Raw genomic sequence first — 23,927 nt, forward strand, 5'->3', positions numbered from 1 at the left:
TCTGGGCAGGGGAAGATTGGGACAAAGGCCCAGAGGTGGGGAGGGACTCCTAGGAAGGGGTGTGGAGTGGTGGGAGCATGGAACAGCTTCTCAGCATGTAATTCATGGACTGTGGATTCCTAAAAACATTACGGGGTATTTGGGGACGAGCCCTTTATCTCCTCAACATCCAAGATTACTTAGAAGCCCTGAGTTGTCTTGGGACCCAAACCAGCCTCAGTCCCAGGTCTTTTATTCGCCAACATCAGTATCCTGAGACGGTGAATGGCCCGCGGGTCCTCTGGGGAGAAGGGCCCCTCCTTGGCCACCTTCCTTGGGGGAAATCCCAGAGCTCCCCCATCAGCGCTGACCTGCACCTTAGGCTCTGGCGAAGTAAGACACAGGTGGTCCTGGGTTCAAACCCTAGCCCTCCCTCCAGCAGGTGGTGCCCTCTGAGTAATTCGCATTTCGGAACCTCTATCGCTTCATCTCTAAAACGGGAGCAGTGATCTCTGCTATGAGTGCATGAAAGCACACTGGCTAGCAGGATGTCTATACACAGTAGGTGCTCAATAAATAACGGTCAAACCTGAAAATTATAAAAATAAACTTCAGTGTGAAAGGCAGAACAGTAGAGCTTTAAGAGGAAAACACTGGAGAACATCTTCATGACCTCGGATTTCTTAAACAGGATACAAAGGTACTAACTGTGAACAATGGAAGGTTTTGAAAGAAGTCTTTCTAAATATATTCACCAGCTACCACCTGCCCCAGATCACTGGAGGATGCTTACCAGGGAGGTATCTGTTTGCACAGGCGTCTGGTACTGGTTAAGGGATCCCAAGACGCAAAAGGGTCCTTCTGCACTTCTCTACGCAATCATCCATTTTTCTCCATTAGCCGTTTCACGCTAATAGGTTTGCTCTTCGGGGAATACCCCAGAGAGCAGTTGCACCATCCATTACAGCCATTCAATGTCACACAGTATTAACAGAGTAGCATGTGCCTTGGGATGATACAGGAAATGAATTTTGAAACCTAGCCCTCATGTTCAATGAGGGGGCCTAGAACAGCCTTTCTTCAAATAAGTGATAAGGAGAATGCCCTGCAGGATTCCTTTTCAGTTTGAAAAAAACATCAAGTCTTACCAGCAGCTGACAGGAAATGTGCGGTATTTACCCAGGCTGTCTTCTCACGATGGCTCACATTCCCCGTGCCCTGGTACCTCTGATTACCTGTCTTTCAGTGTGAGTGTTGCTTTAGTACTTTCCATCCTGCAAAGACTTTTGCAGTTGAAGTATAGCTTGGCTACTGAATTAAACTTAGAAACAGACCCTCATTCAGTTTCTTTTTTTATTTTTTAAATCAGGTTTTTGCATTCTACTCTAAATCAAAGCCAATGTTAGACAAAGGGAAAATAATTGCGCACACCTTTCTCTTCCGGCATATTTCACCAGCTTGCCATCCCCAGCGCTCTTGTGACAAGGCAGGGGCAGAGCTGGGCCTTTCATTCATGCACACTTAAAAATATCCTACTGCGAGAGAATATGCTGGGATTGAGCAGAAACTGATATAGTTAAATCAGCTACTGAAGTTCAGCCACTATTGTGGTTATAGAACTTAGTGCAGTGTTTTTATTTAATGCTCAATGTAATTTATTATTTAAAAGCATTCCAAGAACATGCCACAGGTTTCTGAATCTACAAATTCTGTTCTACACTGCATACTGTCTGGGAATGTGATAGTTGTGCTGTTTTAAATAATTGGGTTTTACGCTTGGTATGAATGCCAATGTGCTGGTATCAAGCAGGTGTAACTGATCATTCTACTCCTGCATAAGGATAAGAAGGGAGCAGTGCCACAGAGCTACTATTTTCATTGCTTAGAGAGGGTTGTTGACATATTGTGCGCATATAGTCACATGTACTATAAGAGTCCTTAAACTGCGGATATCATTGTTGATATTTTAAAGCATTGGAGGTACCTTTCTAACTTGAAAAAAATATGAGATTTTGGAAAATGTTTATTTTATGAGCAATCCTTTAAATTTCATTTAACCTAAAGCCTGAAATTTCAATAACAGACAAAAACTGTTTAACAAGGCTGCCATTCCACTGGAAAGGTGCCCACCTTGGCTTTCATGGTTATAAAATTTTAATCTTGGAGGTGAAGTAGTAAAGCCCTCCTTCTTAGGAACTCCAAGGGAGTGTTCCATAATCTTATCTTCTGTATTATTGCCTGTAAAGTTTAAGGTTAAACATGAATAAAGGAAATAATTATACATAACATTTAATAAATGTTATATCTAAAAAGTTAAGGACATCTGTTAACCCAAAGATACCATTATGAGAGTGAAAAGGCAATCCAAAGAGGGAGAAAATTTCCACAGAAATGTATCCAACAGAGGACTTGCATTCAGAATATAGAAAGAATTACTATAAATCAGTAATAATAAGATCTAATAGAAAAATGGGCAAAAGAGCCCTGACTGGTTTGGCTCAGTGGATAGAGCGTCGGCCTGCGGACTGAAGGGTCCCGGGTTCGATTCCGGTCAAGGGCATGTGCGTTGGTTGCGGGCACATCCCCAGTGGGGAGTGTGCAAGAGGCAGCTGATCAATAATTCTCTCTCATCGATGTCTCTAACTCTATCCCTTTCCCTTACTCTCTGTAAAAAATCAACAAAATATATTTAAAAAAGGAAAATGGGCAAAAGAGTCAAACAACTGCTTCACAAAAGAGGATATCTAAGGTGCTAAACTATATTTAATCACCAGGGGAATTCAAAGGAAAGCCACAAAGTGATATCTCTACTCTCCACCAGAATGGCTAAAATGAAAAAATCCAGACAATACCAAGTGTTGGCAGATTGTAGAGCAACTAGAGCTCTCAGACATGGCTGGTGGGGATATGGATTGGTGCAGTTACTCTGGAAAACTGTTTAGCTCTAGCTGTTAAAGCTATATATATATCTTCTAACCCAGAAATTGTACTCGATGGAATGCATTCTCCAACAGAAATGCATCCATATAATTCACCAAAAGCCGTGTCCTAAAACTGTGCAGTTCAGTATGGTGGCCCTAGCCACATGTAGCTAGTAACATTAATTAAAAGAAAATGAAATTTAAAATTCAGTTGCACTAGCCACATATCAAGTGCGCAGTAGCTACACATGCTGGCTGGGGGCTATCATATTGGACAGTGAAGACGTAGAACATTTTCATCCTCCTAGAAAGCTCTACTGGACAGCACTGTACTAGAACACTTACAGCAGCACTACCCATTCACAGCCCCAAACTGAAGACTATTCAAACGCCCATTAAAGTAGAATGGATACGTGATTTGTGGTATACTCACACAATGGAATACTATATGGCGATGAGAATAAATGGTCCACAGTTATGCTCAGTGGTATGGGTGAATCTCATAATGTGATGTTGAGCAAGGAAGCTGTGAGTTTAGTTTGTTCAGTACACCGATGACTTGTGCACCTTTCAGAAAAGAAGGAAGAGAAATCCCTGATTTGTAGTGTTTGTCAATACCCCTGGTGTAAATCTCCCGTCATGGTGGATTTCATGCTACCAATGGTTTAACAACAGCTCAGGAAACTCCTGAATATTTAACTATTGACTCTTGTGAGCTGGTATTTCTACTAAACAAACAAACAAAACAACTCTAGAGAATCCCCAGAAAAGGAACTCGGTTCTCACTGCAGATGTTCAGAGCGTCCCGGTGTCTTGGGACCCGGCGGGGGTAAGAGTGTAGCAGGCAGGAGGGGAAAGGTTTGTCGGTCTGACTGTCCACTGCCTCCAAGGGAGGCTGAGGGGGGCCGGTTATGACAATCTTTCTTCTCGGGTTAACAGTTTTCATTTCAAAGGGGGGCTGCTCCTTCTCTGCATCTTCCCCTAGAACTGTGGGCTCCATGTGGAAAGAGCATTTTATGTGGCATCAGGCTGGGCGCTTCAGAGTGTTGGCCACAACGTGTTGTGTGACCTGGTCAGTCCCATTCTGCATCTGAGTTTCCGCATCTGTGATGCTGGGGTAGAGTCCCAGGGCAAATCCCAGAGGGCCAGCAGGTGACCTCTTCTATCTAATCTCCAAGGCAGGGAGAACCTGTTTTATGAAGTTATCCCATCCTGTGCCCGTGGTGAGGTCTGGCAGAAGGCTGGCACTGCTGAGAACCTGTCAAATGTGGCCTCGCAGTGCCTGGCAGCAAGCTCCAGTCTCTGTGGTAGGTCAAACCTTGGCATCAAACGAAAAGGCTGGCATGACTGTTTCCACTGCACAGATGAGCACATTGAGGTTTCTGGATGTTAGGTAGCTTGCTTCAGATTACACAGCCGGTGTCAGTGCCAGGTTGTACTTGAGCCCAAGATCTGTCTCTCTCATCACACGGACTCTGAGGGAGACCCAAGCCCACCCACGTGCTCTGCCAGGCTGTGACTGCTGCCAGCCTGTGGGCAGCCTAGGAGCTTCCCCTCTCTTACCCCCGACTTCCTGAGCTCTGACCCTAATCTTTGGTGCTTGTTTTTCCTTCTAGGGACTTTTCCTTTTGCCTCTCCCAATGGGCAGGGGGTAGGGCTGTGGACACTCGAAGAGCCCTACCCTAAGTCTTCCAGGTTTAAATGGGAAATCTTGGTATCTTGACATGTACTGAGCAAGATCATTTGTGAGCTAAGAAAGTTAAAGCAATTCCCAGTTTGGTGTCTAAATTCCCAGAGCAGGTCTAGGTCTGGGAGGGAGGCGTTAAAGAGCCCGCATCAGCCAGGATGCTCTGCATCCATTCCAGAAATGTGCGAGGGCGTCGGCTGCATCTTGATTCATTCACTTGTCGGTTGTTCAATAAGCACTTACTGAAGCAGTGATTTCCAAGTTGGGTCTGAAGAAAGGGCCCGGATTGGGGCGAAGTTAGAAATGCCAACCTGTAGACCCAATTTGGAAACCCCAGGATTTCCTTGGGCAGTTGGCAGAGCTGGGTGTGTTGGAGGAGAATTGAGGGTCACCCCCAGATTTCTGGCCCGAGAGACTGAACTGTCTGGTGTCCTAAACCAGGACAGCAAACTCAAGCAACAGTGGCTTGGAGGGGAAGACAAAGACTTCCGTTTGGGGCAGGCTGAGCTTGAGGTGTGGGGGTGGGGGCTTCCCAGGGGAGACAGGCCAAGGAAGGGACCAGAAGCTCAGGCAGAAGCTGGGGTGGGAGAGGGCGGTGGAAGCTGCCGCTTACAGTAGTGAGGATGAGGAGGTCTGGAGTGAGTGAGAAGGCTAGGGGCCAGGTTGGAGCCCTGGGGGCAGGTGCAGGAAGACCCACCCGCCCCCATCAAGGAGACCATGAGTGGATGGTCGAGCCCAGACGGCCAGAGGAGAGCCCTGGGGTTCAGGGTCATCGACAGAGTTGGAGTGACAGCAGGGTCACAGGCAGCTGAGAACTGGACATGCTGGGAGGAACCGGGTGACACAGAAATCAGTGAGGCGCTGGGTGGGGGAGCCGAAAGGGTGCACCGTGAGCACTTCGTATACACGTTCGGAGAAAAGGGAAGGAGTTGGATTAGACCATGTGGAAGAGTTGGGCAGAAACTGAGAGAGATGACGGAGGAAGGGATGGTCCCAAAGCCCCCCAGGTGCTGGCCTGGGACCTGCTGCAGATGAAATCTGAGTGGACCCCCACCTGCAGGCAGATGGGAGCAGAACTGCTCTGGCTGAAGCAATGGGGGGTGCAGGGCCCAGGGCTCTGCCCACCTGGGCTCACCCTCACCTCCAAGGAGTGTCACCACAGCCTTGGAGTCCTCCAGAAGCGGGCACGCAGAGGGCTGTCGAGGCCTCTGCTAGTGTAGACGGGCAGGGCTCTCAAGGGCCTGGCTTGACCCCAGAAGGCTCTGGAAAGCCCTCCACACTCTGCCCATCTCCACTCCCAGTGGCTCATAGGGGCGAGGACATGACCCCCTCAAGCCGTGCCCCTGAATGGCAGCCTTTCCACCTGGCATGGGGCTTGGACTTTGATTTCCTGATAATGTACCACAGCCGCCGTGACAACAGACACAATAATGTGTTGAGTCTGTACTGTGTATTAGCAACGATCTTTGCTCTTGACCTGAGCCCTCCTTGGGTGCCCCTGGTGGCCAGCAGCCAGACTGGGCACCCCTACCTCCCCAAGCACCACTCTTTGCAGTGACCCCACTGCCACCTTATCCCCCTGGGGCATGCCTGGTGATCCCACCCAGACAGGCTATGCCAGCTTCCCCTGCCCCCTACTGCTACAGCCCCTTGATGTTCAAAGATTTAATAATTAGGGTTTCAACCATTTGGAAGAAAGACCGCAACCCCAAGAAGCGTGACATGTAACGAATGGTAGAAATTTGAACAGACAGTGGTGAGTGGGGATGAACCTGGGAGAGGAACAATGACAAGTAGATAAATGGGGCTAAGCTAGGGTCCCTGATTCCACACAGACTCCCAGTCCCAACTCATCCAGGAGAAGGGACGGGAGGGCGTGCTTCATTAGATGAATTAGGAGATGAGGCCTCCCAGTGGGGATGCACCAGGGAGGGTTTCCTTAGGACAGTGAACGCAGAGGAGTGTGTTCTGTGCAGCCCCAGTCCGGTAAGATGTTCCTTGAGGTCAATTAAATTTGGGAAGACCACTGGGCTTTCTCATTCTTATGGAAGCCTTACAGCACACATCACCACTTAAAGCAGTGGTTCTCAACCCTCTGGCCCTTTAAATACAGTTCCTCATGTTGTGACCCAACCATAAAATTATTTTCATTGCTACTTCATAACTGTCATGTTGCTACTGTGATGAATCGTAATGTAAATATCTGATATGCAGGATGGTCTTAGGCGACCCCTGTGAAAGGGTTGTTCGATTGCCAAAGGGGTCGCGACCCACAGGTTGAGAACCGCTGACTTAAAGGCTCTGAAAAGTCCTACAATAGCAAAACCTTCTTGTGCCACCCAGCATTTTATATATATTTACTAGGGGCCTGATGCATGGATTCGTGCACCGGTGGGGTCCCTTGGCCTGGCCTTCACTCTCTTGCAATCCAGGACCCCTCAGGGGATGTCAGACTGCTGGTTTCTGCCTGATCCCCGCATGAATCAGTGCACCGAGCCTCTAGTATGCATATAAGATCTTTCGTTAATCTCTTCTTGCCTTCCCTCCTTCCCTCTTCCCTCTGAGATTCATCAGTCTGTTCCATGTTTCCATGCCTGTGAATTGAGCATCTGCCTCCTGGTGGTCAGTGCATGTCATAGCTATTGGTTGAACAGTTGAATGGTTAGCCTGTCGCTTAAGCTTTTATCTATATATAGATTTTTATTGATTTTGGAGAAGGAAGAGGGAGGGAGAGATAGAAACATCAATGATGAGAGAGAACCACTGATCGGCGGCCTCCTGCACGCCCTACACTGGCGATTGAGCATATAACCTGGGCATGTGCCCCAACTGGGAATCAAACTGTGACCTTCTGGTTCATAGGTTGATGCTCAACCACTGAGCAACATTGGCCAGACAGCCGTGGAAAATTTTTTAAAGTAACCTCATTAATATTTCTCAGAAGAGCCCCGATCCACACTTTGGGAAGTAATGATACAGACAAATTGACAAAAATGAGATGTCTCTTGCAGACATCAGGGGTCTTATGTGTTACCCTCCCTGCACCCATCATACCACATCCACCCCTGGAGCTCTCTGGCCAAACATTCTAGGGCTGTTCTCTGTAACCCTGACTCCGAGGTCTGCCCTCGCCTGTCCATGAGCCACAGAAGGATGCAGAAGGAAACTTACTGGGGCAGAATTCTCTGAAAGCCATCTTGGAGCAGAAGGGTGAAAGAATCCGCCCACACAGCTCTGACTCTTCACCTGCAGAGACAGAAACAGAGAGATGACGGGGTGCCCGCACAGCACCCACCGACCTTACAGGCTGTGTGCTCATGTTCCCTGGGCTGTCAGCCTCAGGGGAGAGGATGGTGACTTTGAGAGCAAGTGCCCATTCTGCCTGGGGGCTGGGGGAGCTCTGCGCTGCAGAGTATGGGGTGCTAGAGCAGGGATAGGGCAAATTTGTGCTGGGGTCTCCATGGTGGGTGGATATCTCTCCTGGGTGGATCCTTGATTGGGAATAGATGTCATGGAGTTCTCCTGACTCATGAATCTGCGAGATCCCACGGCCTCAGTCAACTGCAACAGGCCATGGCATCCTGGGCATCTTATAGCTGTTGGGACTAGAAGGACCCTTAAAGACCGGCCCAATGTCCTTGTTTTTAAAAATTTAATTTAAAACATTTTTTAATATTATTTTTTAAAAATTCTTTATTGTTGAAAGTATTACATATGTCCCCTTTACCTCCCCATTGACTCCCCCCAGCCAGACCCAATCCACCCCCCTGCCCCAGGCCTTCAGCACCCTGTTGTCTGTGTCCATGGGTTATGCATTCAAGATCATTGGTTGATTACCTCCCACCCACCCTCCCCCACCTTCCCTCTGAGATTCCCCACTCTGTTCCATGCCTCTGGATCCACTCCGTTCATCTGTTTATTTTGTTACTTAGATTCCACATATGAGTGCAATCATATGATACTTGTCTTTCGCTGACTGACTTATTTCACTTAGTATGATATTCTCCAGGTCCCTCCATGTGATCTTAAAGGGTATTTTTTTAACTGCTGTATAGTATTCCATGGTATAAATGTACCACAGCTTTTAAAAAATATATATATTTTATTGATTTTTTACAGAGAGGAAGGGAGAGGGATAGAGAGTTAGAAACATTGATGAGAGAGAAACATCGATCAGCTGCCTCCTGCACAGCCCCTACTGGGGATGTGCCTGCAACCAAGGTACATGCCCTTGACCAGAATCGAACCTGGGACCTTTCAGTCCGCAGGCCGACACTTTATCCACTGAGCCAAACCAGTTAGGGCTACCACAGCTTTTTTTATCCACTCCTCTGCTGATGGGCACCTGGGCTGTTTCCAGATCTTGGCTATTGTAAATTGTGCTGCTATGAACATAGGATAGGGGTGCATACATTCTTTCTGATTGGTGCTTCGGGTTTCTTAGGATATATTCCTAGAAGTGGGATCAGTGGGTCAAATGGCAGATCTATATTTAATTTTTTGAGGAAACGCCATACTGGTTTCCATAATGGTTGCACCAGTCTGCATTCCCACCAGCAGTGTACTAGGGTTCCGTTTTCTCTACATCCTCGCCAGCACTTGTCATTTGTTGATTTGTTGATGGTAGCCATTCTGACAGGTGTGAGATGGTACCTCACTGTAATTTTGATTTTCATCTCTCAGATGATTCATGACTTTGAGCATTTTTTCATATGTCTCTTGGCCATCTGTATGTTCTCTTTGGAGAAGTGTCTGTTTAGGTCCTTTGTCCATTTTTATATTGGATTCTTTGTCTTCCTTTTGTTAAGTTGTATGAGTTCCTTGTATATTTTGGATATTTACCCTTTATCAGTGTATCATTGCCAAATATGTTCTCTGATACAGTGGGCTCTCTTTTCCTTTTGTTGATGGTTTCTTTTGCTGTGCAGAAGCCTTGTATTTTGATGTCGTGCCATTTGTTTATTTTCTCCTTAGTTTCCTTTGCCTTAGGAGATGTATCTGTAAACATATTGCTACTAGAGGTGTCTGAGATTTTGCTGCCTATGGTTTCTTCTAGGATTTTTATGGTTTCATGACTTATATTTAAGTCTTTTATTCATTTTGAGTTTATTCTTGTATGTGGTATAAGTTGGTGGCCTAGTTTCATTTTCTTGTGCATGTATCTGTCCAATTTTCCCAACACCATTTATTGAAGAGACTCTCTTGACTCCATTGCAGAGGTCCTCAAACTTTTTAAACAGGGGGCCAGTTCACTGCCCCTCAGACATTCCACACATGCGCACTGCGGGCCCGGGACGAGTCGGCTGCTAAGCAGGAGAGGCAGCGCCGGCAAAATCACCCGGCGGGCCGCATGTGGCCCGTGGGCCGTAGTTTGAGGACCCCTGCTCCATTGTATGCTCTTGCCTCCTTTGTCAAATATTAATTGAGCATAATGGCTTGGGTGGATTTCTGGGGTCTCTGTTCTGTTCCATTGATCTATATGCCTATTCTTGTGCCAGTACCAGGCTGTTTTGATTATGGTGGCTTTCTAATATAACTTGAAATTTGGTATTATAATTCCTCCAACTTTGTTTTTCTTTCTCAAAATTGTTGCAGCTATTCAGGGTCTTTTTTGGAGTCTTTGTTCTAGATCTGTGAAATATGCCATTGGTATTTTAATAGGGATTGTATTGAATCTATAGATTGCCTTGGGTAGTATGGACATTTTAATGATGTTGGCTTTTACCAGTGCATGAACACGGTATATTCTTCCACTTGTTTATATCTTCTTCTATCTTTTTTTTAATGTCCTGTAGTTTTCTAAGTACAGGTCTTTTGTCTCCTTGGTTAAGTTTATTCCTAGGTATCTTAATTTTTTTCCCTCATTTGAGAAAGTCTATTGTTACATTTTACTAGATGAGACACCACTATCTACTGCTCCTCCAACATCTCAATAGAAAAGACAATAATCCAGGGTGACCAGTGACATGAAGACAAAAAATTACAAAAGCTGAGGCTTGAGAGACAAGGACTAGTCTACGTGTAGAAAGTTGTAAATGTGTAGTTCAGCCTCACAAATAGTAACTTCTCCGGTTAGGGCGCCTCCCAGGACGTAGAGCAGCGCCTAGGCCGCCCTCCTCCACCGGCCACGGACGCGGGGCTCAGCGAGAAGCCCACAGGGGTGAGCCCCCCCAACAGCTGGTCGGGTCCTGGCCTCCAGCCATCCGCGCTCAGGGCCCCCAGCGGGCCTGCCGGGCCCCAGCTGCCTCTCCTGAGCCCCGTTTCCCCGCTCTGAGCGGACCAGCCTGCTCCTCACAACCCTGAGACCCGGCGCCCCCCCCCCCCCCCGCCCCAGCCCCCAAAGGCGATCCTGACCTCAGAACCGCCTGCCTGAGCTGCGCTGCGCTCCTCCCCTCCGGGCCACACGTGGGCCGGTCCTGGGCCACAGCCTCAGCTCGCCGAGAGCCGCAGGGGTCAGCACCCGCATGGCAGCTGCTTTCTGACCAGAGTCCGACCTCAGCGCACACCGAGGACCGGCACGGAGGTGACTCAGGAGCAGGCGTGCTCCCTTCCCTCGGGGCCGGGCCTGCTGACCTGGAGCCGAGGGAGGTGCCAAGGGACTCAGGAGGGGCCCAGGGCGGCCTTAGGACCAGGGCCCGGGACGTGACGGGGCCAGTGCATTCCCGTGCCAGCTCCCGACCGGGAAGCCCTTCTTCCTTCTCTCAAGTGCCACGCGAGCCCTCCCCTCCGGGAATAGCCGCGGAGTGACCCGCAGCGGCCGGGCCGTGGAATGCAATGCGCCGTGCAGCGTGGCCCCAGCGGGGCGGGCCTCCAGTGGGCCCGCGAGCAGCTGTCCCTCCCGCAGCGCCCGCACCCCGAGCTGGGAGTACAGTGTTGGGTGGAACTGCAGAGGCAGAGACCTGGGTAGGGCCCGGACGGAGGGCGGCCTGAGGAGGGCAGTGGCTGTAAGCGGCACTGGGGTGGCGGCGGCCTGCAGGACCCAGGTGGGTGCGGGGTCGGGGCTTCCTGAAGGTCAGTGTCTGCGGCGCACGGGCCGCCGTGCTGGACACGGACACGGGCTGTGCTAACCCGGCAGCTCCCAGAAGCCAGCCCACGGGAAGCCCGGGCGCCAAACAGTCACCTGCAAGGCGGCGGGTGTGTCTTTGCGGGGAAGGAGGGGGAAGAGGGGAGGGGGAGGGAATGGCAGGGCAGGGCAGGGCAGGGTATGAGCACCAGCCACCGAAGGGACATGCCCTGTCCATGCGATCCGGGGCGGCACTGGCCTGCGTCTGCGCACTGGGCCGCCTACACACTCCCGGCTCTGGGTTCGTGGCAGGGAAGACCTGCAGGTCCCAGCGGTTCTCAACCTGTGGGTCGCAACCCCTTTGGCGGTCGAACGACCCTTTCACAGGGGTCGCCTAAGACCATCCTGCATATCAGATATTTACATGACGATTCATCACAGTAGCAACATGACAGTTATGAAGTAGCAATGAAAATAATTTTATGGTTGGGTCACAGCATGAGGAACTGTATTTACAGGGTCAGAAGGTTGAGAACCACTGGAGGGAGAGCCGGACAGGCCATTAGAGAACGCGCTCGCACCTGCGCGCACATGCACACGTTCACACACCTGGACACGCAGGCGCACACACCGCTAGGTGACGCTGTCGGAAGGCAATGGCGTTTCTGTGGAAAACTGTCGGAGTCACACCAGCTGCCGCCGCCGCGCCGCCGGAGTCTCAGTAGTATACCCTCCCAGGATTCTGCAGCTTGCTGCAGGCTTGTACAAGCGCACGCGCACGCGCACGCACACGCACAGGCACGCGCACGCGCGCTTCTGGCGCCCCCTCCCCAGGAGGGCGGGGCCGGTGGGCGGGGCCAGGCGCGCCCTCACCGCAACCTGATATTCGTGTCCCTGACGGCGTGCAACACGGAGCGGGTTTCTCCGTGTAGATGGGCGGTGGTGAAGTGGGGGAAGATTGTCCGGGAAGTACTTCCCCGACGCACCCAGCTGGAACGCGCTCCTGCGGCTGATGGCCCCCCGGATGCCCGAGTGCCCCCAGAGGGCGCGCAGGGCCGCATGTACCGCCGGAAGGTGGCCTTGTTCTCGAAGGCATGAGAACATGCCATGCTTCTTGTTCTCCGAGTGCTGCCGCGGGATGCCCAGCGCGTCAACGAGGACCTTGATGTTGTCGGAGATGGTGTCGCGGAACTGGAGCAGCCCTTCTGGTCGAACTCGTGGCCGTGGATGATGCGCATCTGCTTGAGGAAGGTGGACTCGCCGCTCTGGCCCGGCGGCAGGATCTTGACCTGCCCCTCATGGATGTCCCCGCTGCCGCCCGCCCTGCGCTCCGGCCCCCGCGGCAGCTCCCTCAGGCTGCGTCCATGCCGTTGCCAGTATCTTTTTAAAAAAATATATTTTATTGATTTTTTACAGAGAGGAAGGGAGAGGGATAGAGAGTTAGAAACATCGATGAGAGAGAAACATCGATCAGCCGCCTCCTGCACACTCCCCACCGGGGATGTGCCCGCAACCCAGGTACCTGCCCTTGACCGGAATCGAACCCGGGACCCTTCAGTTCGCAGGCAGGGCCGCCACCAGTATCTTAATTCTTTTGTTGTCATGGTAAATGGGATTGTTTGCTTAGTTTCTCTTTCTGAGAATTCTTTATTTTTGTCTTGAAAAATTTAAAAATATTTAATAACAGTAAATCATTCAACTTTTCCCACAGTCTTTATGAAGTTTTTTTTTCTTGCTGGTGAAATTTATTTTAAAAGTCCTCATGTAAACTAATCAAGGCTAATAAATTTTTTTAATGAACCCTCAAACAAATCTTTTTAATATATACCTTATTTCTTGGGATGACAATAGCATTATTATATATTGTTTTCTTTTTTATTCAAATATACTGTTTTCAAGGTTAATGGTTATTAACAAATCTTTATTATTAATACTCTGCTAAGGCAAGATAGAAGCATACTTTAACATTTCTTTTCAATAACTATTTTATAGTAATTTAAAAAATATTTATTGATTTTAGAGAGAAAGGAAGAGAGAAATAAATATCAATGATGAGAGAGAATCATTGATTGGCTGCCTCTTGCAAGCCTCACCCTGGGGACTGAGCCTGTATCCTGGGCATGTGTCCTGACCTGGAATCATGCCGTGACCTCCTTGGTTCCTAGGTCGACGCTCAACCACTGAGCCATGCTGGCCGGGCTGTTGTTCCACTTTTTTATGCACATATTGATTGAATCTTATATGTGCCCTGATTGGGGACTGAACCCGCAGCTTTGGTGTATTGGGATGACCCTCTAACCCAGTGATCGGCAAACTGCGGCTCGCGAGCCACATGTGGCTCTTTGGCCCCTTGAGTGTGGCTCTTCCACAAAGTACCACGTGCGGGCGTGCACATACAGTGTGATTGAAACTTTGTGGCCTATGCGCAGAAGTCGCTATTTTGTGGAAGAGCCACACTCAAGGGGCCAAAGAGGCGCATGTGGCTCGTGAGCCGCAGTTTGCCGACCACTGCAACCAACTCATCTATCTGGTGAGGGTGAACTATTTTATAGTAAAAAATTACTTGGCATTAAGTATTTTTATGATCAAATTCTAAAAACAATCTTTAGTCCCAACTGAACTTGGTACTCTAAGATTAAAAAAATTTTTAAAAATATTTACATAATATAATTTAAATCTCTAAGTTCTTCCTCATCACTGAAATAATGTGCTTTTCTTTATCCTTGGGTGTCTTGAATCATCAGAAGTTGAGGACCCCCTGAACTGGGTTTCCACTTTTTTTGTTCTTCAGTTTTGGCTTGCTGGAAAGCGATGGCCTGACTGAGGCTGTCAGGAGCAGGATCTCCTCCTTCATCTTCACTTTCTTCTACGTCTTCAGTTTCTTCTTCTGGTTCAGGAATTTTCTTTTTTTTTCTTTTTCTCTTTCTTCTCTGGAGGTTCTCCAAGCATATTTTTAGGACAGGCATAACTTAAGTGTCCACTTTCCCCACATTCCCAACACTTAGATTTTTCAAAGTAGTTTCGTCTTTGGATGAACTCAGCTGCTCTTCCATTGTCAATAGCAATGCTTGCTTTTATCACTCTACCAAATAACTGTTTGTTGTTTATTGTCCTGGTACAGTTTTGTGCAGATTCTTTATCCAAAAATAAAATAGCCCTAACCAGTTTGGCTCAGTGGATACAGCATCGGCCTGCGGACTGAAGGGTCCCGGGTTCAATTCCGGTCAAGGGCATGTACCTGGGTTGCGGGCACATCCCCAGTAGGAGGTGTGCAGGAGGCAGCTGACCGATGTTTCTCTGTCATCGATGTTTCTCACTCTATCCCTCTCCCTTCCTCTCTGTAAAAAAAATCAATAAAATATATTTTTTAAAAATAAATGCAACACCTTTACTCTTCCTGGTATCTTTAATTATAGTAACCTTTACAACGTTGCCATACTTGGAAAATATCTGGTATAAGTCATTGTTGGTCAGGGAAAAGGGCAAGTTGGATAACATACACTGTACTTTTACTTGGGGCCAATCCACCACTCATTTCTTCAAGTGGGGCGGGCCTGGGCGATCGGAAGAGCGCAAGCCCTTGGCTCTGGGAGGGTTCAACCCCTACAACTCCTTGCCCCTTGCAGTGGCCTCGGCACTGCAGGGGCTGGGAAGGGTCTGGTGCCGCAGACGAGAAGGCAGCGCCTACAAAGCCTCTTCCCTGCTCACTTTAGACACCGGCGCGGGCCCGGAGGCGGGCGCTTTCAAGAATTCTTTTATTGGTGTATAAAAGAGCCATCATTTTCTGGGTGTTGATTTAGCTACATTGCCAAATTCATTTATTATATCCAGTAGCTTTTTGGTGGAGTCTTTAGGATTTTCTATGTACAATATCTTGTCATTTGCAAATAATGAGAATTTTACTTGCTTCTTTCCAGTTTGAATGCCTTTTATTTCTTCTTGTGTGGGTGCCGTGGCTAGGATTTCCAGTACTATCCTCCTATCTAATAAAGAGGTAATATGCAAATTGACCATCCCTCCCACACAGATGGCCTCCCCATGTGGTCAAAGATGGCCGCCCTCATGTGGACACAAGATGGTGCCACAAGTGAGGAGCCTGCGTCTGCCTTGGTAATTGCTTTTATAACATGGTAATTGAGTTGAACACAAAGTATAGTAACTGATCTCCCTTCTTCCGGGATGAGCGCGCAATAGTGGTGAAATAGTGGTGTCAGCACCCTGACCATGCCCGGTGGGCAGTGCCCGGCTGCTGCTTTTTGAATTGATGCCGTGCTTTGGGGTGGCCCCAGCTGTGAAGTGTTGCCGGGCTTCTCTCCTGCGGAGCGCTGACCGCTCACACAGCGGGTTCGGTGAGTATTGGTTGGGGCGGGTCTTGCCTGCCTCCCCTTGGTCATCTTTATATGAATCCAATGAGGTGTGTGGAGGGGGATTATTGTTTTTGTTTGTTCGTTTTGGTCTTTCTGAAACGGTTTTTAGGTGATATTCGTGAAGAGCAGTCCGTACCTAGAACTGTGCCACTAATGAGAGGAAAACCTGTCGGAGAAGGTGCGTCTTCCCACAGCTGCCGTCCCACCCTTGGGGCCTCTGCTGGGAAAACAGAATCAAGTCTCAAACAATGCCTTTTTAATTGTATCTCCAGTATTATAGACGTAGGGCAGTACAGTATCATACCTCTGTGAATGTAAAATACCTGTACCTGCTTTACGATACAGAGTAATGACCGTGCTTTATCAGAGCTGTTTTTAATGATGTTATCCTAGAATGTTTTCTTTCCAGATGATGATGGAGAAGCTTAAAAAAAATGGTGCCAGGTACCATAACAGTGACAGAACTTTGCTGATTTCTGGAGATTTGTTTTTTACTTTTTTTTTTTTTTTTTTATTGGAGTGTGCTGGATGTCTATAATTTTGTTCAGATGACTGCAGAACCTGGAAAAGCTGTTGCTGCTATTGATGCGTAACATACTGCTATTGGTCTTTTTATATAAATAAATAAATATATATACATATATATAATTTGAATTTTTGGAAACTTTAGCTGTGCTGTCAACTTTGGAAAAACTATCCCAATTGTACTGTGTTGGGTTGGCATTGTACAGAAAGTAACAGCCATATTGGTCTAGAAATGTTAAACATAATTTTTTTCCATTTGTACAGGGGTAACACACTGTATTAAATATGTAAGGTCTTAATCTACATGGGTTTAATTACAGAAACTAATAAAGTATTCTCTAAAAAAAAAAGATGGTGCCACAAGATGGCCAGCAGGGGAGGGCAGCTGGCGGGGGTGGGGGTGGGGGGACCAGGCCTGCAGGGGAGGGCAGTCAGGGAGGAACCAGGCCTGCAGGGGAGGGCAGTTAGGGACAATTGGGATGGCAGGGGAGCAGTTAGGCATCGATCAGGCTGGCAGGGGAGTGGTTGGGGGTGACCAGGCTGGCAGGCAGAAGCGGTTAGGGGCAATCAGGCAGGCAGGCAGGCGAACGGTTGGGAGCCAGCAGTCCTGGATTGTGAGAGGGGTCCCAGATTGGAAAGGGTGCAGGCTGGGCTGAGGGACACCCCCCCCCAACCTGGTGCCTGAATTTCATGCACCGGGCCTCTAGTCCTATATAATAAAAGGGCAATATGCAAGTTGACCCTAATGGCAGAATGACCTGGAATGACTGGTTGCTATGATGCGCACTGACCACCAGGAAGCAGATGCTCAATGCAGGAGCTGCCCTCTGGAGGTCAGTGCACTCCCACAGGGAGTCCCAGAGATTCAAAAAGAAGGCCCACTGCCTGGCAGCAGCAGTGGCCTTGCTTCACAGCTGGGCCTCATCTGGGCACTTCCAAACCCCAAACAAAGTGGAAGATCTGCAGATGTCTCTGTAGCTCCTGCTGGACGGCCCTAGACAGCAGCTGATCTTGCACCTCTTTGGAGATCCAAGAGCCAGTGTACCCAGTGGTCAGAGTGAGACCATACCACAACCCTTCACATCCATAAGAGACACACTCAAGGCGCAGACTCAGTGAGCACCAAAGCCCTACCGAAGCAAGACTTGCCCCATAAGGGTGTCTCCTGCGCAACAGATCGTCCAGTATAGACACAGCTGATCATCACAGCCAATTGGCCTGGAGGTCAATTCCTCCCAGTGATACCAACAGCAATCAAGAGTTAACCACAAGACTGTGCAAACAGCCCACGAAGGGGTGCACCAAGAGCGTCCACCTCAGGTGACTGGGGAGGCTGAGCCACTGGGCCCTATAGGACACCAACCACACAAGGCTACTCTATCAACTCAAGGAGTCTTAGCAGCTACCTGGTACATAGAAACAAACACAGGGAAGCAGCCAAAATACAGAGACAAAGAAACAAGTCAAAAATGAAAGAAATGGAGGAAAGAAAAATACTGGATATAGAGTTCAAAACCATGATTATAAGGTTACTCAAGAATCTTCTAGAAACCTCCAAGAAATTTAGTGAGACCCTCAAGGATATGAAAAAGGACCAATCAGAAATTAAGCATCCACCGACTGAAATAAAGAATAATATGCAGAGATCCAACAGCAGACTAGAGGATCACAAGAATCAAGTCAAAGATTTGAAATGCAAAGAAGCAAAAAACACCCAACCGGAAAAGCAAAAAGAAAAAAGTATCCAAAAATATGAAGATAGTGTAAGGAACCTCTGGGACAGCTTCAAGTGTACCAACATCCGAATTATGGGGGTGCCAGAAGAAGAGAGAGAGCAAGATATTGAAAACCTATTTGAAGAAATCATGACAGAAAACTTCCCCTACCTGGTGCAAGAAATAGACTTACAAGTCTAGGAAGTGCAGAGAACCCCAAACAAGAGGAATCTAAAGAGGACCACACCAAGACACATCATAATTAAAATGCCAAGGGCAAAAGACAAAGAGAGAATCTTAAAAGCAGCAAGAGAAAAACAGTTAGTTACCTACAAGGGAGTACCCATACGACTCAGCTGATTTCTCAACAGAAACCATGCAGGTCAGATGGGAGTGGCAAGAAATATACAAAGTGATGAATAGCAAGAACCTACAACCAAGATTACTCTACCCAGCAAAGCTATCATTCAGAATTGAAGGTCAGATAAAGAGCTTCACAGATAAGGAAAAACTAAAGGAGTTCATCACCACCAAACCGGTATTATATGAAATGCTGAAGGGTATTCTCTAAGAAGAGGAAGAAAAAGGTAAAGATAAAAATTATGAACAACAAAGTGACAACAAATACATATCTATCAACAAGTGAATCTAAAAATCAAGTGAATAAAAAAATCTGATGAACAGAATAAACTGGTGAATATAATAGAATCAGGGGCATAGAAAGGGAGTGGACTGACAATTTTCAGAGGAAGGGGGTGCGGGAAGAGATTGGAAAAAAATCTTACACCTATGGATGCGGACAGTGGGGGGGGGTAAGGACATGGGGTGGGGTGAGCCCCCCCCCCCCAGCTGGTTCTCTGATTGAATGATATTTTTAACTCTGTCTTCTAATTCACTGATTTGATCCTCAACTTCCCCTAATTTGCTGTGTATTCCTTCCAATGTGTTCTTTATTTGTGTTGTGGCATTCTTTATTTCAGATTGTTCCGTTTTTCATAGTTACTATATCCTTTTTCATGCTGTTGGAGCATCTTTATCATCATTACACTGAATTCCATTTCAAATACATTTCTTATCTCTGCTTCATTTATCTCTTCATCTGGAGAATTCTCTAATTCTTTCATTTGGGTATTTGTTTTCTCCTCATTTTGGCTCTCTGGTTTGTGACTGTGTATTAGATCTTCTATGCCTCTCAATCTCCAGTGCAGGACAGTGTTAAATGCTGTTTCTGACTAATTAGATCAGGCAAAAACTTTAAGCCTCCAGAGATGGCTTCTGCTTACATACTGATAGGATTCTGACTTGAATCCCCCCCCCCCCCCCCCCCAATCATCCTCTGGTGTCCCAAGGTTTTTTTCAACAGTGTAGGGTGATAGCTTCTGCCTGCAGGCTAATTGTTACTTTTAATCTCTCAAGGGGCCTCAGGGCAAGGTGTTTCCAACAGGGTGGGTACACTGCCCCCAGGCATGGCAAATGTCTGTGTGTGTGTGTGTGTGTGTGTGTGTGTGTGTGTAAGATGTCTTCGGCTGTGAGCGAATGACTCAGCCCAGGAAACTTGGGGTGTCTGCCTTCTGAGCTCTAACCCCAGAACCCCCTGTCCTGGATTCTGCTCTCACAGATCCAGTCCATTTCACACTATCTCTGCTGGAGCCCAAGCTGGCTAGCTCCACAGGGAATGTGCGTCGGCCCTTTAAGAGGGCGCCGGACCTTTCAGCCACGGCTTTTTGGCAGGGGGAATCCGGGGGAGATATCATCTCCCAGGCCTGGTAGGGAAACTTGGTGTGTAGACTGCTTGGGGAAGTGTGACTTCAAGCCAGAAATGCACTTGGACTCTCTAAGGGTCTGGGATCTATGCTTTCCAAAAATCCGTGTGTACCTAGAGGCCCCCTCTTTCTTCCCACAGCGTCCTCTGATTCTGAGATGAAGGCCCAGACTGTGGGGTGTGGGAAAGAGGGGGAAGGGGCTTCCGGGACAGGCGGCACCGAGAACCCGTGTATGTATGGTTTCCTGTGGTCAGTATGAGTGATTGATGGCGCAGGGCGCTGAGGCCGTCTTCGCTTTCGCCTTCGCCTTCGCCGCCACGCCCCGGCGGACCCACCAAGCCTGGGCGGACTCACCAGAGTCCGCCGACTCCGCCCGCACCCGCTGACCCCACCCGCGCCTACCGACCCGGCCCACCCAATCCGGGTGCGCAAGCCCAGTGCACACCCGCCTGCGCCCGCCGGTCCAGCCCGCCGATCCCGGAGGTGCGCAAGCCTGGGCGGACTGCCCGCGCCCGCCGACCCAACCCGCCCATCCCGGTGCGCAAGCCCGGTGCGCACCCGACCGTGCCCGCTGACCCCGCCCGCCGATCCCGGCGGTGCGCAAGCCCGGTGCGCACCCAACCGTGCCCGCTGACCCCGCCCGCCGATCCCGGTGGTGCGCAAGCCCGGTGCGCAAGCCTGGTGCGCGCCTGCCTGCCGGCGCGCGCGAGCAAGCCCGGGCAGACCGCCCACGCCCCGCCGACCCCGCCCGCGGCGTGTGCATGTGCGGCAGCGACAGCGACAGCCTGGGTTTTGTATTGGCGGGGCGGGGGGCGGGGGGGGGGAGCTCACTGCAAGGCGAGAGCTGTGGAAGACGCCTCGTCAATGATGCCCACTCAACTGCAGTCATGTAATTAACTACATATCATCTAAGATATGTACAAACTCTTCAATTATGAGTCAAAGTGGTTTTAAATATATATTTTTAAATCAGCTCTTTTTAAAAGTATATATATATATATTTTATTGATTTCAGAGAGGAAGGGAGAGGAGAGAGATAGAAACATCAATGATGAGAGAGAACCATTGATCGGCTGCCTCCAGCACCCCCCTACTGGGGATGAGCCCCAAACCCAGGCATGCGCCCTTGACTGGAATCGAACCCCGGGACCCTTCAGTCCGCCGGCCAATGTTCTATCCACTGAGCCAAACCAGCCAGGGCTGTTTTAAATATAGCCGCCAAGTCAGATAGCCCTTAACCTTTCTAAGCTCAGTATCTGTATCTGTAAAGTGGGGACAGTTATACTACCTAAATCAGAGGGCCGTCATCAGGTCGCGGGGAAATCTATATATTCCTTTAGTTCTCATAACTTCACTGGGAGGTGGTAATATTGTTCCCATTTTCCAGAGGCAACTCAGGCACGAGAGGTAAATAAACCTCCTGCCCAGAATCACATGATGTAGTCCAGTTCCAGAAGCTCTCCAGGTTTGAGTGTCTCCCTTCCCGAGGCCGAGAGCAGAGCGTTACCTCTCTGCCCCTTACCCAAGGGTGGGGAGTGACCCGCACGTCGTCGGAGGGTTACACTTCCTGGCTCAAGGGTGGGGAGTGGGTTCTAGCTTCCAACTCCACACAAAGCCCAGACCCCCGTTTCTCTTCCAGCCCGACCCCAAGTGCACCCTAGTTCCCCCTTCTTGGGGGAGGGGTGGGCATTACTCAGCTCCTGAGGGCGGTCGGGGAGCAGCTCCGTGGTTTGGCTTTGCGCAGCCAGAGCGGGAGAAGGTGCCGCGCGTACGCCCCCTCTCCTACCCTTCGTACCGAGATACACCAGCGGAGGCGGCAGGCACAGAGGCCGGGGCATGGCCTGGGTGACCCGCACGTCGTTGGAGGGTTAAACTTCCTGGCTCGAGGGTGGGGAGTGGGTTCTAGCTTCCAACTCCACACAAAGCCCAGACCCCCTTTTCCCTTCTAGCCCGACCCCAAGTGCACCCTGGTTCCCCCTTCTTGGTAGGATGTTAACGGATCCTCCAAACCAACGGCAAGGGGCCAGGGAAACTATTATGTTCCGAACGCGGGGCGGATGTCCGTCTGGGACTCGGGCAAGAACCTGGCAGACCCCTTTCCCGCGGCCCGATGGCGTGCTCAGGACCAGCGTGGACTCGCGCGGGTCCGGGTGCACGGGGGCACCGGCCAGGAGTCTGGGATCCTCGGGGATCGCGTTCGGGGCGCGCTTGGGCTCCGCTTAGACCTTGTGCCCGCCCTCCTAGCGCTGAACTACCCCAGGTGTTTGTAGGGGCGCGGGGCTGCGGCAGAACACGCAGAACACGGGGGAGGGAGGAAGGGACCGGGACCCCTCTGCGCAGCGCCGCCCCAGGCTCCTTACTCGCTCGGCTGCTTCCTTGGCTCCTGGTGCGCGCGGGCTTCAGCTCGGATTCCCGCTCTGGCTCCTTCCTGCTCTGGTTCCCGCGCGCAGAGGCTTCTGCGCTGTGGCGTCGCTGGGCTCAGGGCTCCTAAGGCCAGCTCGGCGTGCAGGGGCGGGACAGGCGGGAGAGAGGCGGGGCCAGACAGAGTGGACCAGTTGCTGGAGGTGTTCCCCACTGGAGGCCGCGTGGGCTTCCCTGTTTGGCCCAGTCTTGCCGCAATCTCGCCCGCAGGCCGCCCCCCCCCCCCCCCCCGGCCAAGCTCCCCAAGTGGCTATGCGCCTCGCCAGCCTCACCCACCCACAGGGCGTTTTGGGGAGGCCAAGAGAGGCGGGAGGCTAGTGAGCCAGACAGACGTGTGTGGACAGACAGACGTGTGTAGAGAATGACATACAGACTGCAGGGAGCAGAGGGCAAACATACAGATCTGTGCAGAGAAAGGTAGACAAATGATACTAAAGGGTGGAGGAGGGAAGGAGGAGGGCATCAGGATGACCGGGCCTGTGGGCGGGATATCTATTTAAAACATCCATCATCAGACCTTTCAAGAAGGTTACCTCTTGCTATTATATTCTTTTTTTTTTGAGTTCATAATTTATTGTACAAATTGAGTATCACATGATGAGTTGACATGAGCTTCTCCAGGCATGGGAAATGATCAGATGAGGTACAATTTATAATTGTAGGGTGGGGCCAGGGCAGAGTGAGGTGGGGACAAGCTGCACTCTGCCAGAATTTAGGTTGCATTCTGCAGATCTCCCTTAGAGATTGGCTGACTGTAATTGATCTTCATTTTGACATAAATCAGCACCCCTTCCCTTGCTTCCTGCAATGTGCTGGTTCCTGAAACAGGTAGAGTAATTTCCCGTACCTGGTAGCATTCAGGTGCTAGTACCCCTTTACCCTATACCCATGGTCGGCAAGTTGCGGCTCGCGAGCCACATGCGGCTCTTTGGCCCCTTGAGTGTGGCTCTTCCTAAGCCTTAGGACAGTGATGGCAAACATATGACACGCATGTCAGTGGTGACACACGAACTCATTTTTTTGGTTGATTTTTCTTTGTTAAATGGCATTTAAATATATAAAACAAATCTCAAAAATATAAATCTTTGTTTTACTATGGTTGCAAATATCAAAAAATTTCTACATGTGACACGGCACCAGAGTTAAGTTAGGGTTTTTCAAAATGCTGAAAAGGTTCGCCATCACTGCCTTAGGAGTACCCTAATTAAGTTAATAACAATGTACCTACCTGTATAGTTTAAGTTTAAAAACTTTGGCTCTCAAAAGAAATTTCAATCGTTGTACTGTTGATATTTGGCTCTGTTGACTAATGAGTTTGCCAACCACTGCCCTACAATTCTTTGCCACCTGCGAAGGGGCTGGCACATCATTTGGTCTTGCAATCCCCAACACACCTCGGATGTAAGTTTCCCTTAATCAACTCTTAGTTCCCAGATTGGAGTGGCCTGCTTCTTTCTTTGATCTCTCTCTTCCAAGACTCCGCTTACAGAGGTAGATTTTCTGTCTTGGGGCTCCTCCGTGGTTCTGCGTGTACGAACAGTTGCCA

At 49.4% G+C, this 23,927-nt stretch overlaps 1 protein-coding gene and 2 pseudogenes across 1 annotated transcript in view; 1 reads left to right on the plus strand and 2 right to left on the minus strand.

Moving 5' to 3' along the window:
• Positions 1-22,428, minus strand: part of BEAN1 (brain expressed associated with NEDD4 1) — a 31,161-nt gene extending 8,733 nt beyond the window's left edge. Inside the window, exons 1-2 of the mRNA XM_059667857.1 lie at positions 22,321-22,428; positions 7,759-7,833 (exon numbers count right to left, since the gene is read on the minus strand). Coding sequence (XP_059523840.1) covers positions 7,759-7,783 — 25 coding nt within the window. The 5' untranslated portion in view covers positions 7,784-7,833; positions 22,321-22,428. The remainder of the gene's footprint in view (positions 1-7,758; positions 7,834-22,320) is intronic.
• Positions 89-1,037, plus strand: LOC132217511 (nuclear envelope phosphatase-regulatory subunit 1-like; annotated as a pseudogene).
• Positions 14,097-15,524, minus strand: LOC132216393 (zinc finger CCHC-type and RNA-binding motif-containing protein 1-like; annotated as a pseudogene).
• Positions 22,429-23,927: the final 1,499 nt, after the last annotated feature.

Source organism: Myotis daubentonii, chromosome 15, assembly GCF_963259705.1.
Source record: "Myotis daubentonii chromosome 15, mMyoDau2.1, whole genome shotgun sequence".
NCBI classification, from domain to species: Eukaryota; Metazoa; Chordata; class Mammalia; order Chiroptera; family Vespertilionidae; genus Myotis; species Myotis daubentonii.